The sequence below is a fragment of the Notolabrus celidotus genome, chromosome 9 (assembly GCF_009762535.1).
Source record: "Notolabrus celidotus isolate fNotCel1 chromosome 9, fNotCel1.pri, whole genome shotgun sequence".
Lineage (NCBI taxonomy): Eukaryota > Metazoa > Chordata > Actinopteri > Labriformes > Labridae > Notolabrus > Notolabrus celidotus.
In genome coordinates this window covers 454,051-467,581 of record NC_048280.1, presented here as the reverse complement: position 1 = coordinate 467,581, position 13,531 = coordinate 454,051, and the positions used below count along the sequence as shown (strand labels likewise).

The 13,531-nt window shown below is 43.3% G+C and overlaps 3 protein-coding genes across 3 annotated transcripts; 1 reads left to right on the top strand and 2 right to left on the bottom strand.

Moving 5' to 3' along the window:
• Nucleotides 1–5,587: 5,587 nt before the first annotated feature.
• Nucleotides 5,588–8,665, top strand: LOC117818538 (natterin-3-like). The gene is made up of 3 exons (XM_034691476.1): nt 5,588–5,670; nt 6,464–6,563; nt 7,584–8,665. The coding sequence occupies exons 1-3, from the start codon at nt 5,662–5,664 to the stop codon at nt 8,663–8,665; spliced, it is 1,191 nt and encodes a 396-aa protein (XP_034547367.1). The 5' UTR covers nt 5,588–5,661.
• A 968-nt stretch (nt 8,666–9,633) lies between these two features.
• LOC117818757 (DNA-directed RNA polymerase II subunit RPB1-like) lies at nt 9,634–10,944 on the bottom strand. Its single transcript, XM_034691801.1, has 4 exons — nt 10,810–10,944; nt 10,683–10,732; nt 9,778–10,583; nt 9,634–9,695 (listed from the first exon to the last, which is right to left on the bottom strand). The coding sequence occupies exons 1-3, from the start codon at nt 10,824–10,826 to the stop codon at nt 9,799–9,801; spliced, it is 852 nt and encodes a 283-aa protein (XP_034547692.1). The 5' UTR covers nt 10,827–10,944; the 3' UTR covers nt 9,634–9,695; nt 9,778–9,798.
• A 333-nt stretch (nt 10,945–11,277) lies between these two features.
• LOC117818989 (natterin-3-like) lies at nt 11,278–13,470 on the bottom strand. The gene is made up of 3 exons (XM_034692162.1): nt 13,203–13,470; nt 13,025–13,124; nt 11,278–12,855 (listed from the first exon to the last, which is right to left on the bottom strand). The coding sequence occupies exons 2-3, from the start codon at nt 13,122–13,124 to the stop codon at nt 12,329–12,331; spliced, it is 627 nt and encodes a 208-aa protein (XP_034548053.1). The 5' UTR covers nt 13,203–13,470; the 3' UTR covers nt 11,278–12,328.
• Nucleotides 13,471–13,531: the final 61 nt, after the last annotated feature.

The window sequence follows — 13,531 nt, the reverse complement described above, 5'->3', positions numbered from 1 at the left end:
ATCAGGCTTGGACCAGCTCTTAGTTATGCTGCTATAGGTTTAGACTGACACACTGGGATCCTGTCTTTCCCTCTCTCTCCTCTGTCTGAGTCCTGTCTGTAAGATGTGACTGGATCTGAACTGGTCTTGATGTTGGGTCTTTGTTAAAGAGTCTGAGAACATTTGTTGTGATTTGGGGCTATAGAAATAAAGATTGATATCTCACTTCATATAAAAAGCCAGATAGATTAAATGAAATGAAGTATATGAATAACATTTCTGATAGTGCTCTAATGATTATTCTGTTCAATAAAGTTCCATTGCATATCAAAGTGTTTTACTTTGTCTTCTTGGATGTTTAAGACTCACCATGCAGGGAATGTTTCCACATTACAGGGCTGTTGATCAGAGTAGAAAACTTCCACTCATGAGTTTGAAACAAGACCATGGCCTTTAAACCCAATTATGGTCCAGTATAAAACTTTAACTTCTCCAAAATATTATTAAAGAGCTTTGGTACCACATGAACAAGTCTGCAGATAGACAAAAGTGGGCTTTCACTGTACTGCAGCCAGACACCAGGGGGAGCTCCAAGGTTTTAGCTTCACAGCTGTGGGTTTAAAGTCTTGAGATTAAAACAGCCCCATGATGGGCCAGATGACTCTATGCTGTGTGGGTCAGTTTACAAGCCTCGCTTGATCTGGTTGGTGGTTCTCTGCAGACAATGCCGTCGGTATTGAGCTACTTTTTGAAAGTCTGAAAACTTTATCTGCAACCCATGGGATTAAGGAATGCCCAGTCCAACTCCACAAACAGGTCACCCCACTATTTAGTTAAAGTAACACTGCATGTCTGTGAGGCTGAAAATGCTCAAAACTATCAGAAAGTCATGATACAGGAAGTTTCAGCAAAATATATTTTATTTTTTTCAAGACTTGGTTCAAGCTTCAGTTCCAGAAAGGAAAGGAAAGATGAATTAAAATATTTCATTACAACTCAGTTTGTTCAAAGAAAAGAAGAATTTAGAAATGTGTTTGCGATCATCATTGAGCAGTGTAAGCAGCATGAAAGAGGAACGTTTTTAGTCTGGACTTAAAAGTGGTCAGAGTCGGGGCTTGTCTAATACTCTCTGGGAGATTATTCCAGGTCTGTGCTGCATAATAACAAAATGCTGCTTCTCCATGCTTTGTTCTGACTCTTGGGACTGTCAGTAGGCCAGCCCCAGATGTTCGTAGTGTCCTCGTGGGTTCATATGACACAAGTATGTTAGAGATGTATTTTGGCGCTGAGCTACAGAGAGACTTATAGACCAGCAGATAGACTTTAAAATCTATCCTCTGATTGACAGGAAGCCAGTGTATGGATTTTAAAACTGAAGTAATGTGGTCATACTTTTTAGTTTTTGTCAGGACTCGTGCAGCAGCATTTTGAATACACTGAAGTTGCTGAACAGCTTGTTTTGGCAGTCCTGTGAACAGACCATTGCAGTAATCTAATCTGCTAGAAATAAATGCATGTACCAGTTGCTCAAGGTCTGTCAGAGCAAAGAAGGGGGCTCTAGAGCCCAACAACCTGCCTGTATGTACTGCATGAGTGTTTCAGTACCACTCCAGTACCACACAAGAAAATCTTCTAAACTATGACCCCATAACATTCTGTATGTGCTGAATATACATTAAATAGCACACTTCTTTTAGTAAGTCCACACATAAAACAGAAAAAATCATCAGTTTTTATTGTGACAGTGTGTGATGAAACAGCCTTAAGGATAGTTGACCTATTAAAAGAAAATAAAGACAAGAGAGTTTCTGATAACCTTGCTTCATGGTCAGCTTCCAAAAACACTCTTGATTCTTGGGATTTTTCCAATGGGAAAACATAACCAACCAAAGCCAAAACAAGCTGATATGTTAGTGTAAAAGTTAATTATCTGATGGGAGGTTAAAGGACATGGGCAGGTAAATATGTTCCTTCCCAGAGTTGAATGTTTGGAGAAAACCCAAAAATATTTGATCAAGGAAGCACTTTGATTTAAAATCCATTAAATGGATACCACTAAGCTGGTATTTGAGCTAATGAGCAACTTGACTCGCCACTTCTTTATAGATGATTAACTGGAAATACAAGGAAATGGCTGTGTTAAGTACTGGCCTCTTCTTTTTTATCTCATTATGGAGGAGTTATGGTGTTTATCCACAAGTCTTTGACATTTCAGTGAATAATGTTATTTCAGATGCTGACAGTAGATATTTAGTGATGAACTGTTTTAAAGGAAAGTGCTATCTTTATAAATACGACCTAACTGATTGCCTCCCTGCCAGGTAAGTGATGATTGCAGGTGATTTTAACTGTACTTGAGATCTATCACTATACAGGGCATCAGTGATAGACAACTCTAATTCTTAATACAGCTTGATGTGTTTATGATTATCATTGTTTTGCCTCATCTCATTACTATGCAGCCTTTGGACTTCATGCGAAATGACTGCAGGACTCGGACTTTGGTCTAGTTGGCAAAATCCGTCACAGCTCTGCATCCGATCGGTTTCTATTCTAGTCAATGTGTTAACTTCCACTGGATCCGCTCTGTTGCGTTCCGGCTGCGTCTCTGATCCGGCAGGTCGGAGTCCTCCGGAGTCCTCACTTAACTACAACAACAAACCAAAGTCATGATGAGCGGAGCCAGGCCTGGAGTCAACAGGTCAGAGGTTTTCAGAGGACCAGAAAGACAACATGGATGAGGAGAGGAGGAGGAGGAGGAGAATCCTTGATTCAGGGATTACAGCGGGAAAACCTCGGTCACATGACTCCAGCTGTCCGGAGGTTCCGCTCCGTGCTGCGTTCTGAAAACACAAATGGTGGGTGTAGAGAGCCGGACCGCAGCAGATTGGAGAAAGACCAGAGAAAGATCTAGTGGAAGTCCTGGGTAAGGAGGCAAGTGTGGAACATGGAGTTTAAATACATTTTCCCCTTCCCGGTCCCCAAACCACGGGCAGAACTGAAGTCGACAATTTACAATAATTCATTCATAAAAGAAATAGATAAATGCAACAAGAACAATTTTAAGTGAAATAAAGCTCTCTCTTTTGAAACACGTACTTAACCTGAACCACAGAAATAGGGCCAGTGGACGAACCAAACCTAACTCCCTGTCTGAAAAAAAACCATATACAAAAGGAGAGGCAGCTCACACACTGCTTTCTAAGGAACCCAAAACTTGCAAGTGAAATCTAAGACCCTGAAGCTCAGACATGTTTAACTCAACTGTAGTTTGGAGGCTGAGAACAGAAAACTGCTGCTGTCAGTTGAGACGTTGCCATCCGTGCAGAAACCAGGTCTTTTTAAACTGTTGTTTGAATGTGTATTTCTTTATCATTTTTAAAGTATGTCAGTTCAATAATGCCTCATTTTTAAAATATCTAAATGTTAACTGTAAGGTTTTGGCTGAAATTATTTGAATCATCTAGATATTTTGATATTTTATCAATCTATTCATTATTTACTTAGTTATTTGGCCTAGTGGTTAGCTGAGCACCCCATGTAGCCCATAGCCCACTTTCAACTCCAATCTGTGGTCCCTTTCCTGCTCTATCAACGGTCCTATCCTCTCCAAATAAAGATTATAATATAACTTCAAAAAACAAACAAAAAGATGCTTACTGTTGTCGATGTAATTAGTAAATATGTTTTTCAATCCCAACAAACATTATCTTAAGACGCTTTTCCAAACCGAGCAGTGTAGACCGTCCTCTATGTTCTCTTATTAACAAAGACCCAACATCAAGACCGGATCAGATCCAGTCCCCTCTTCCAGACAGGACTCAGTTTGATCTCATCCTAATCCACCATGAGCAGAGCACTTTGCAGCATTTAGCAAGTTACAGTGGCAAGGACAAACTTCCTTTAACAGGCAGAAACCTCCAGCAGGACCAGACTCATGTTAGACACACATCTGCTGAGACCGTGTTGGAGAGAGGGATAGAGGGAGATGAAGAGAGAGAGAGAGAGATGATAGTGGGGAGACGGATAGTAGTAGTTGTAGCAGCTGGAGTCTGGACCACGTCCACAGCAGCAGAGATCCAGAGGAACCTACGAGACAAGGGAGCTCAGGGACTCCAGAAAGGTCTAAGAAAAGAGAGAAGAGAGGGAGACCAGAAGAAAGAAAAAGAGGAGAAGAAATGGCGAAGGAATGACAGAAGGAAAGGAGGGGGTAAGAAAAGGAGACATCAAGGATGAAGAAACATGGAAAGAAGAAAGAGAGAAAGAAAGAAAGAAAGACGGAATGAATCTACAGCAGAGATCCAGAGGAACCTACGAGACAAGGGAGCTCAGGGACTCCAGAAAGGTCTATGGTTAGTAACTTTAATGGGACAGGAAGAGTTAAAGTGAGAGACAGGCAGAGAGAGGAGAGAGAGGGAAAGACAGGATCCCAGTGTGTCAGTCTAAGCCTATAGCAGCATAACTAAGACCTGGTCCAAGCCTGATCCAGCTCTAACTATAAGCTTTATCAAAAAGGAAAGTTTGAAGCCTACTCTTAAAAGTAGAGAGGGTGTCTGCCTCCCGGACCCTGACTTGTATATGATTCCAAAGGAGAGGGGCCTGATAACTGAAGGCTCTACCTCCCATACTACTTTTAGAGACTTTAGGTACGATGAGCAGGCCTGCATGTTGGGAGCGTAGAGGTCTAGAGGGGTAATAGGGCACTATGAGCTCTTTAAGATACGAAGGAGTCTGATCATTCAGAGCTTTTTAGGTCAGAAGAAGGATTTTATGGGGAGCCAGTGTAGAGAAGCCAACACGGGAGAGAATAAATCAAAGCGATTATCTTAGTTAATCTTATTTATTAAAACAGCTTTAGAATCAAGTGATCTAATATTAAAAAAAACATATTTAATTGTAATATTATTCTGTTTAGCTGCATCAGAGGTTCTGATTTAATCATATTGTTGTGATTTACTCCTTTTATATTTGGATATTTTAACAAAAAGGGTCAGACACAGTCTCTTCATATTATAAATAGTGGCTTGGAAATGGCCTTAGGGGAAGCACAGAGGTGCTTGTAGGATTGCAGCTGCTGCTTATTCTACTTGGTCAGGTGATATTTAAAGGCTGATACATTGCACTGATCAGTCATTTTGTGTTTGTTTGGATTTATCCTGTCGATATCGAAATCTCCACAGGAATTGTTTTGTCACTTTTTAAAATGTTTTAGATAATTAAGTGCACCAAAAAAAAGAAGTGTAGCCTGAAAGTGATTTATCTCTAACTGCTGGCTGCAGAAAGTTTTCCATCATTCCCAGAGACATAATATTAGATGCCTTTTGCCCTTGGATGAGAGGCATTTAAGACCAAAGTAATGTTCTTTACACTGTGCTTGAAGTGACTCTAGTCTAAAATTTTGTTAAGCAGCATAGACTCTGTAATGTACATCTAAAACCTGTCCTTATAACAGCATTAATGGTAGAGGAAGACCTGGTGAAAAAGAGACAGAAATCCAGTCTGACAAACAGAACAACATTGTTTTCTGAGATGTTAACCTTCACCCTAATGAATCATTACTGTTTCCTGTTCAATTTCAGGATCAAGGTAAAAGTAAAGTGTGAACAGGGTTTGTTCTGTGACTCAGTCACGTCACTCAGATTCACTATAAAAACCTGACAGAGACCAGAGCTGCATCAGATCATGGACATGGTGAGTACTGATTTAAGTTTTTTTTTTAGGTTCAGAAAGAAATGAATTAGCCATTTGAGAATCTGAGTCACATAAAATGATGACAGCAGACGGATGAACCTGAAAATTAATTTTAAAATCGTCAATCTGTAAGACTGAAACATTAAAGAGTCCTAATAAAAATAACAAGTAAATGCCACTCTTTAGTTATATTGATTTCTGTATTCTCAAAGATATCTTTTTTTCCATCTTTGATTACAGTAGCTTTGTTATTATGTATATGTAGTTGTTTCTCGTGGGGTTGTTGATTGCTTTTGTTGTTTTAATATATATATATATTTAATAATATACTGTTTGTTACTCAGTGCTGGCGAGGGCGAAATGTAAGCAGCTTTCAAGCCCAAGCTGATTATCCCTACAGAGACAATAAGTGTAATCTCATATCATATTCTATCATATCGTATTGTCTCGTATCGTCTCAGCGTTTCCCTGCAGTGTTGAAGTTGTTGATAAATTCTACTGGGTGTTATGATGTGGGTTGTTGCTGTAAAGGGCAGAACAGATGAAAGTGAGGTTAAGGGTGTGATTAAAGTGTGATCAAATACTTTGCGTACTACTCGAAAGTAATCTGATTTCAAGTTTTGGATTTACAAATAATTGGAAAAAGTCATGTGTATTGATTTAATCAATTAACTGTATACTGTGAAGACAAGTTTTTCTTTTTGCTTTGAAAGTTTTTTTTCCAAAATGTGTTGTAATGATATACTTTAAACTGCTGGTACATGATGATGCCTGTTGTGTGTTTGTGTTCCAGATGAAGCTGTCAGTTTTCGTGCTGCTGGCTCTGCTGGCTCTGCTGGCTCTGTCCTCAGCTAACCCTCTGGACGTCAGGAGCAACACTGAGCAGAGAAATGGTAAACACAATCTGGCTTTTTTACTTCATTAATTTTGTTTGGAAGATTGGCAGTGGTGCAGTGGTTAGCTCTTTTGCCTCACATTGAGAAGGTTCCTGGTTCAAATCCCCGGTGGGGCACGTGCCTTTCTGTGTGGAGTTTGCATGAGAGGGTTCTCTCCGGGTATTCCGGCTTCCTCCCACAGTCCAAAAACATGCTCTTAAGGTTAATTGATTACTCTAAATTGCCTGTAGGTGTGAGTGTGTGCGAGAATGGTTGTCTGTCTCTCCATGTTTGCCCTGTGATAGGTTGACGACCTGTCCAGGGTGTAACCTGCCTTCCGCCCGAAGTCAGCTGGGATTGGCTCCAGTGACCCCAAACAGGATAAGCGGTCAAGATAATGGATGGATTCCAAGATAATGAGTTTTGAATACTAAGGATCCAGGCTGACTTGACTGACAGGTGGTCAGTTCAGCACCTGGACTCTTCTACTACAGAGCCATGCTGTTGTAATCCGTGCAGAATGTGGTTTGGAGTTGTCTTGCTGAAATCTGTAAGGTCTTCCTGAAGACGTCATGGTCTGGATGGCAGCATGTGTTGCTCCTAAACCTGTAGATATAGTTCAGCATTAATGGAGCCTTCACAGATGTGGAAGCTACCCATGCCATGGACTCTGATGATCCCCATACCATCAGGGACGCTGGCTTTGAACTGTGAGCTGATAACAAGCCGGGTGGTCCCTCTCCTCTTTAGAGCGAAGGACACAGAGTCCAGGATTTCATCAGACCACAGGACAGTTTTCCACTTCCCCTCAGTCCATCTTAAACAGGCTCAGGTCCAGAGAAGAGCCCATGCGGGGATTTCCACTACAGAGTCATGCCTGTTTTTCATGCAAATTATGTCAATCCTGGTTTTCTGGCTTTGTCCCTTTTGATAGATTTGTTCTTTTTTTTTTCAGTTTCAACATTATATTTGTTGTCCATATTTGTATTATATTCAGCTGTTTGTGCTTTTTTCTGTCTTTTCCTTTGATGAACTCAGGGCTATCTGGGAGTCATAAAACAACCCTGAATGGATCGATGGGAACGGATCAACCATCTGTGAATGTTGCCAAGTTTAGGCAGAAGAGGCAGGTTCAGTCGTCCCCCAATGTACCAGTTCAAGGCACTATCCTGGAGTGGGTGCCCTGGAACAACTCTCTTCCTAATGGCGCAGTTTCAATCTACAATGATTATGTTGGTCGCACTGAATATGTCTGCAAATACAAGTGTCATGCTGGTTTTTATAACCCCAATAATAATGTTCCTTATTGCTATTATCCCAACCAAAAAAAAGAACATGCTGGTTCCCCTTTTGCCCTCCTGGTGAACAGAGACAACTTTGAGATCCTGGAGTGGAAGGATGACTCCAAGGGTTCAGTGCCCAAGAATTCAGTCAGGACCTGTCCTGATGAGGACATATATGTGGGGAAGAACAAATATGGTCTTGGAAAGGTTGTTACTGAGGACAAGGCCTTCTACCTGCCTTGGAAGGGTTCTGAATATAGGTACAGCGACAACCAGGTCCTGACCTTTAATGAGAAAGTCCTCAGCCAGCGGGTTGACAATGTCAGGTACATCACTGATGAGTATAAAATCTTTAACTTCCCTCCTGAGACCCTGTACAAAACAACCCTCAGCAACTACGAATGTCACCCAGTGGTGAAAACAGACACTATCTCCAAGACGTATCAGGTGACTCAAAGGTGGGATGTTGATGTTTCTGCTAGAATTGATTTCAAAACGGACTTTAAAGCCAAGGTTCCCGTTATCGTCTCCGTTGGTGTTGAGCTCGGTGCTGAGTTGTTTTTCCAGTACAGCAAAGGAAACACTGTGACTGATACCATCACTGATACCATTTCTATGGACATCACAGCTCCACCAAACCACTCCTGTGCCATTAGCATGATGCGCTACAAGTACAAGCTCACCATCCCGTTCACTGCACGTCTCAGCCGCACCTACGGGAGCGGGGAGGTCCACACGACGTCCATGACCGGGACGTACAGCAGCGTGAAGGTCGGAGAGGTCCGGGCTGTGGTGGACAGATGTGAGGGTCTGCCTGATGCCAAGACGTGCACATGAAATGCAAACTACTTTTAAGAGTAGGCTTCAACCTTTCCTTTTTGATAAAGCTTATAGTTAGAGCTGGATCAGGCTTGGACCAGCTCTTAGTTATGCTGCTATAGGCTTAGACTGACACACTGGGATCCTGTCTTTCCCTCTCTCTCCTCTGTCTGAGTCCTGTCTGTAAGATGTGACTGGATCTGAACTGGTCTTGATGTTGGGTCTTTGTTAAAGAGTCTGAGAACGTTTGTTGTGATTTGGGGATATAGAAATAAAGATTGATATCTCACTTCATATAAAAAGCCAGATAGATTAAAAGGAAATGAAGTATATGAATAACATTTCTGATAGTGCTCTAATGATTATTCTGTTCAATAAAGTTCCATTGCATATCAAAGTGTTTTACTTTGTCTTCTTGGATGTTTAAGACTCACCATGCAGAGACTGTTTCCACATTACAGGGCTGTTGATCAGAGTAGAAAACTTCCACTCATGAGTTTGAAAGAAGACCATGGCCTTTAAACCCAATTATGGTCCAGTATAAAACTTTAACTTCTCCAAAATATTATTAAAGAGCTTTGGTTCCACATGAACAAGTCTGTAGATAGACAAAAGTGGGCTTTCACTGTACTGCAGCCAGACACCAGGGGGAGCTCCAATGTTTTGGCTTCACAGCTGTGTGTTTAAAGTGTTTAAGGTCTTGAGATTAAAACAGCCCCATGATGGGCCAGATGACTCTATGCTGTGTGGGTCAGTTTACAAGCCTTGCTTGATCTGGTTGGTGGTTCTCTGCAGACAAAGCCGTCGGTATTGAGCTACTTTTTGAAAGTCTGAAAACTTTATCTGCAACCCATGGGATTAAGGAATGCCCAGTCCAACTCCACAAACAGGTCACCCCACCATTTAGTTAAACCCTGCATGTCCGTGAGGCCAGAAAGGCTTAAGAGAAAGTCATGATACAGGAAGTTTCAGCAAAATATATTTTATTTCTCAAGACTTGGTTCAAGCTTCAGTTCCAGAAAGGACCGGTTGAGACAGCTGAAGAGATCTGCAATGAGAGAGAGAGCAGTGGTTAAACTTCAGGATGCAGTCAGACTGAAGGTGCAGACTTTAAAGCTTTCATCTCTTACCTTCAATCTGCATCATGTGGTCTAGTGGAAAGCCTGGGCCTGTGGCTTGTAGCTGGGAGCCTGGGCCTGGTATGTGGGCTTGTAGCTAGGAGCCTGGGCTTGGTATCTGGGGGCCTGAGGCTGATATCTGGGGGCCTGGACCCGAAGTCTGGGCTGGTTGAGAGACACTTGTGGCAGAGGCTTGGAATAGCGTGGCACCAGTTGGTGGGTCTGAACCAGAGGCTGATAGGAGGAACCTTGGCTGCCATACCCAGCCTGATTGTACCCAAGGCCGCTGTGTCCGGCCTGGGGCTGATAGTAGGACCCTTGGCCACTGTACCCGGTCTGGGGCTGATAGTAGGACCCTTGGCCACTGTACCCGGTCTGGGGCTGATAGTAGGACCCATGGCTGCCGTACCCGGTCTGGGGCTGGCTCTGAATCACGGGACGGGGCTGAACAACGATCACCTGACGCTGCACCACTGGCCTGGGCTGGCGCTGGAGCACAGGCTGGAGATGGTAGCGGGGCCCCTGGGACTGAGGCTGGGGCTTGCTCTGAACCATGGGCTGGGGCTGGACAACAATCACCTGGTGCTGAACCACAGGCCTTGGCTGGCGTCGGACCAAAGGCTGGGGAATGTATTGGGGCCCCTGGGACTGAACTACCTGCTGCTGAGGCACATACTGAAGTACCTGGACCTGGGTCTGAGGCTCAGGCTCGTATTGAGCCACATACTGCCGGAACTGAGGCTTAGGCTGGTACAGAGTCATATGGCGTCTAGGCTGAACCCTGGGCTGGAAGCTCGGGGCCTTGCCTTTGGAGAAAGCTGTTGAGAACACAAAGTGAAATATTAGTCTGCGCCCTCTTTGGAAGTCCCTGAAGGGTACTCAGGTTGAACCAGAGTGAGAGGAGAACATGAACTCACATTTGGTCGCATGAAGCTCTCCAACAAGCGCCAGCCAGATCAACACCACTCTGAGAACAGAGACATTTAAACATCACTCTGCAGTCACTTCAAACACTTCAAACTCTGAAAGAAGACTGAAAGTTACCTTAGTGAAAGTCCCATTGTTACAGCCGGAGTCCTGATCCAATGCAAACTGAGGTGCCTGAAGGTTCTTTGGCTGATCCAAGAGATACCACAGAGGTGAAGTGATTAGGAAGCTGCAGTGCACTGCTTTTAAACCGTCTCTCAGCCAATCACAGCTCTCTGCTCCTGACGAGCTGATGGGGAACAGGTGGAGGTGATTCTTTGTGACACACCTGCAGAGAATCTCTTGATTGAAGGTGATGACTTTGCAGCACTGCTGTCTCACTGATCACCTGAGAGTGACAGCTTATAGATCATCATCATGTATCTGCTGTTTTAATATAAGTAAGATGACTAAACAGAGTCTTTATAAACCTTTATAGTTATCAGACAGTTTAATAAAATCAAAACTCATCCACTCTCTTGTGTCAGGCTTTTGTCTGCAAATGAAACACGTTCTGCATCAGTATGTTTATTTATTTATTTATTATCAGCACATGTATGAATCATTTCTACTGAGGGCTAACATTTCATCAGGATGAAAATACAGAAATCATGTTTAGAAAATGACTGTCTGCTACTTAGCAAAGAAAAAACATCAGTTTGCTTCTCTGTTTGGTGATCAGTCAAGATTTAAGGGCTTCTTTCTGGACTTTTTCATAAAATGCAAAGAGAAGAGGATGTTATCTACAACAACAAAGATGCAGCAAGGGTTTAACAAACAGGCAAATATAACAAAGATGAGTCCAATAACAGAAAAGAATCTGACACATACATGAAATAAAAAAGTATAAAAAACAGAGGACAGATGAACACAGAAAACTGTACAAAATGATCTGCATCAGGTGGTTTTAAGTGAGAGCGTTATCTCCACACAGGTTTCTCTAAACCCTCCAGAGTTAACAAACTGATTTTGGATATTTAGATTTGATGAAACTTACAAAGTTTGGACAATACATTTTTACAGCTCTTTAAATGACATTCATTATTCCACATTTCTACCATCACATATCTTAAAAAGTGTCTCTCGCTGTCTTTAAGGGCACAACAGAGTGGATGTCATCAACATTGACACCATTGAACGTCCCAGTGATGGACACCCATGTGGTCCTCCCATCTCTGTACGTGCGGGTGAGGATTGCCGTGAAGGGGATGTCTGCCTCGTACCTGCGCCCCACCAAGCTGACCTTGCAGGAGTGGTTTGGTGGGATGGTTTGCATGATGGAGACAGAGGAAGTGACGGACTTGGTCACGGTGGTCCCTGAGGAGAACTGGTTTGTTTTCTCCGTGCTGAGAGAGATACCTAAAGACCCGATGAATGGGGTGTTGGCGGTGATGGTGCTGCTGATCCCAGATGTCGTGGCTCTGCTGGTGTCCCACCGTCTCTCCTCCTGGTAGGTTTTTGTGAGTGTTAATGTTTTCTGTACTTTGAGACACTCATTATTAACGATGGTAGACTGTGTCATGATCTCTGGAGGATGCTCTGTGACTGTAACATCTGTGTTGTATCTGACACTGTGCATCCGCTCTTAGTAGAAGTCTTAGTTGACGGTCAGGACCTGGTAACTCTTGTACCATATCTCGCGACCCCTCCAGGGCAAGAAGAAGGCCTTATGTCTAACATGCACCTTCCCAAGCCCAAACCTATTCCTCCCGACATACAGGTCCTGTCCAATGCAGGTCTTGACTGAATGCCGAGGCACACCGCCCCATGAACCGCCCCTCCATTCTAAGGTCTCAAAGTTATCTTTGTTCACCAGCATCTGAAACGGGTACCCAAGCTGCTCTCTCCCTGAAAGGGGGTAGCGGCAACGAGCCCCCATGCTCGGGTTGAAGAAGCCTGAAGAACACCCGACTTTGCACACGTAGTCGATGCGTCTGGTGTAGCTGTTGTAAATCCTAACAGCACCGGGGAGGACTGAACCGTACGAGGTCTGCCATCTCAGAGAGGACCCTGGAAAGCGGAAGGAAAGAGGCTTTCCTGATTTTTTCTTCTCTACCTCTGAAGGAGTCAGGAGAGCCAGCAGGGATCCGTTAGCGGTGATTCCAGGGACTCTGTCTTCCAGGTCTGGGAAAAGATAAACACAATAAACTTCTGTTGATGAGCCTGAAAGAGACTGTTCTAGAGTGAAATGTCTGAAGAAGGCGATACAATCAATACATGACTTTTAAGAGACGAGCAGCACTCGTTAAGAAACACCTGCAGGAATAAACCAATCAAACAAGCTCCTCTTTACCTTCTTCAGGCGGTGGGTTCTCCCCCTCCTCCTCCTCTTCCTGCAGAGCGGCTGAACTCAGAACCAGCAGGGCCGACATCATCAACACAGAGAGCTTCATCTGAAACACAGAGGACATGAGTTCATGCAGACACACTCTTTAAAACCAGGAGACATGTGAGAGAGGTGAGGAGCTTACCTTTCCTGATCTGTTGGTCCTCCTGCGGTCTCCTCCAGGTTTTATACCCTCACTGCTTTATGACTGAATCATAAAAGTAAAGTTTGATCGACCCAACCCTGACCTGGATTCATTTAATCACGTTCAGGAGTTCAAAGTACACAACACGTGAGGCTTGTTTTTATTAATGTCTCTATCAGACGTTTACCTGAAGGTTCAGTCCACCTTAAGTCAGCCTGACGAGCAGCAGGTGCAGCGTTAGGCTAACCTATATAACAAAGAGGTGAACCCTCAGCTCTGTAAAGACTCCTCCTCAGCTCTGTGAGGGGACTGCAGGTCTTTGTTTGTTT

Coding starts and splice junctions, on each gene's coding strand:
- LOC117818538 (XM_034691476.1), top strand. Junction 6,564..7,583: donor CAACACTGAGCAGAGAAATG/GTAAACACAATC, acceptor TGATGAACTCAG/GGCTATCTGGGAGTCATAAA.
- LOC117818757 (XM_034691801.1), bottom strand. Junction 10,584..10,682: donor AGAGCTTCATGCGACCAAAT/GTGAGTTCATGT, acceptor TGTTCTCAACAG/CTTTCTCCAAAGGCAAGGCC.
- LOC117818989 (XM_034692162.1), bottom strand. CDS start 13,124: ATGAAGCTCTCTGTGTTGATGATGTCGGCCCTGCTGGTTCTGAGTTCA. Junction 12,856..13,024: donor GAACCCACCGCCTGAAGAAG/GTAAAGAGGAGC, acceptor ATCTTTTCCCAG/ACCTGGAAGACAGAGTCCCT.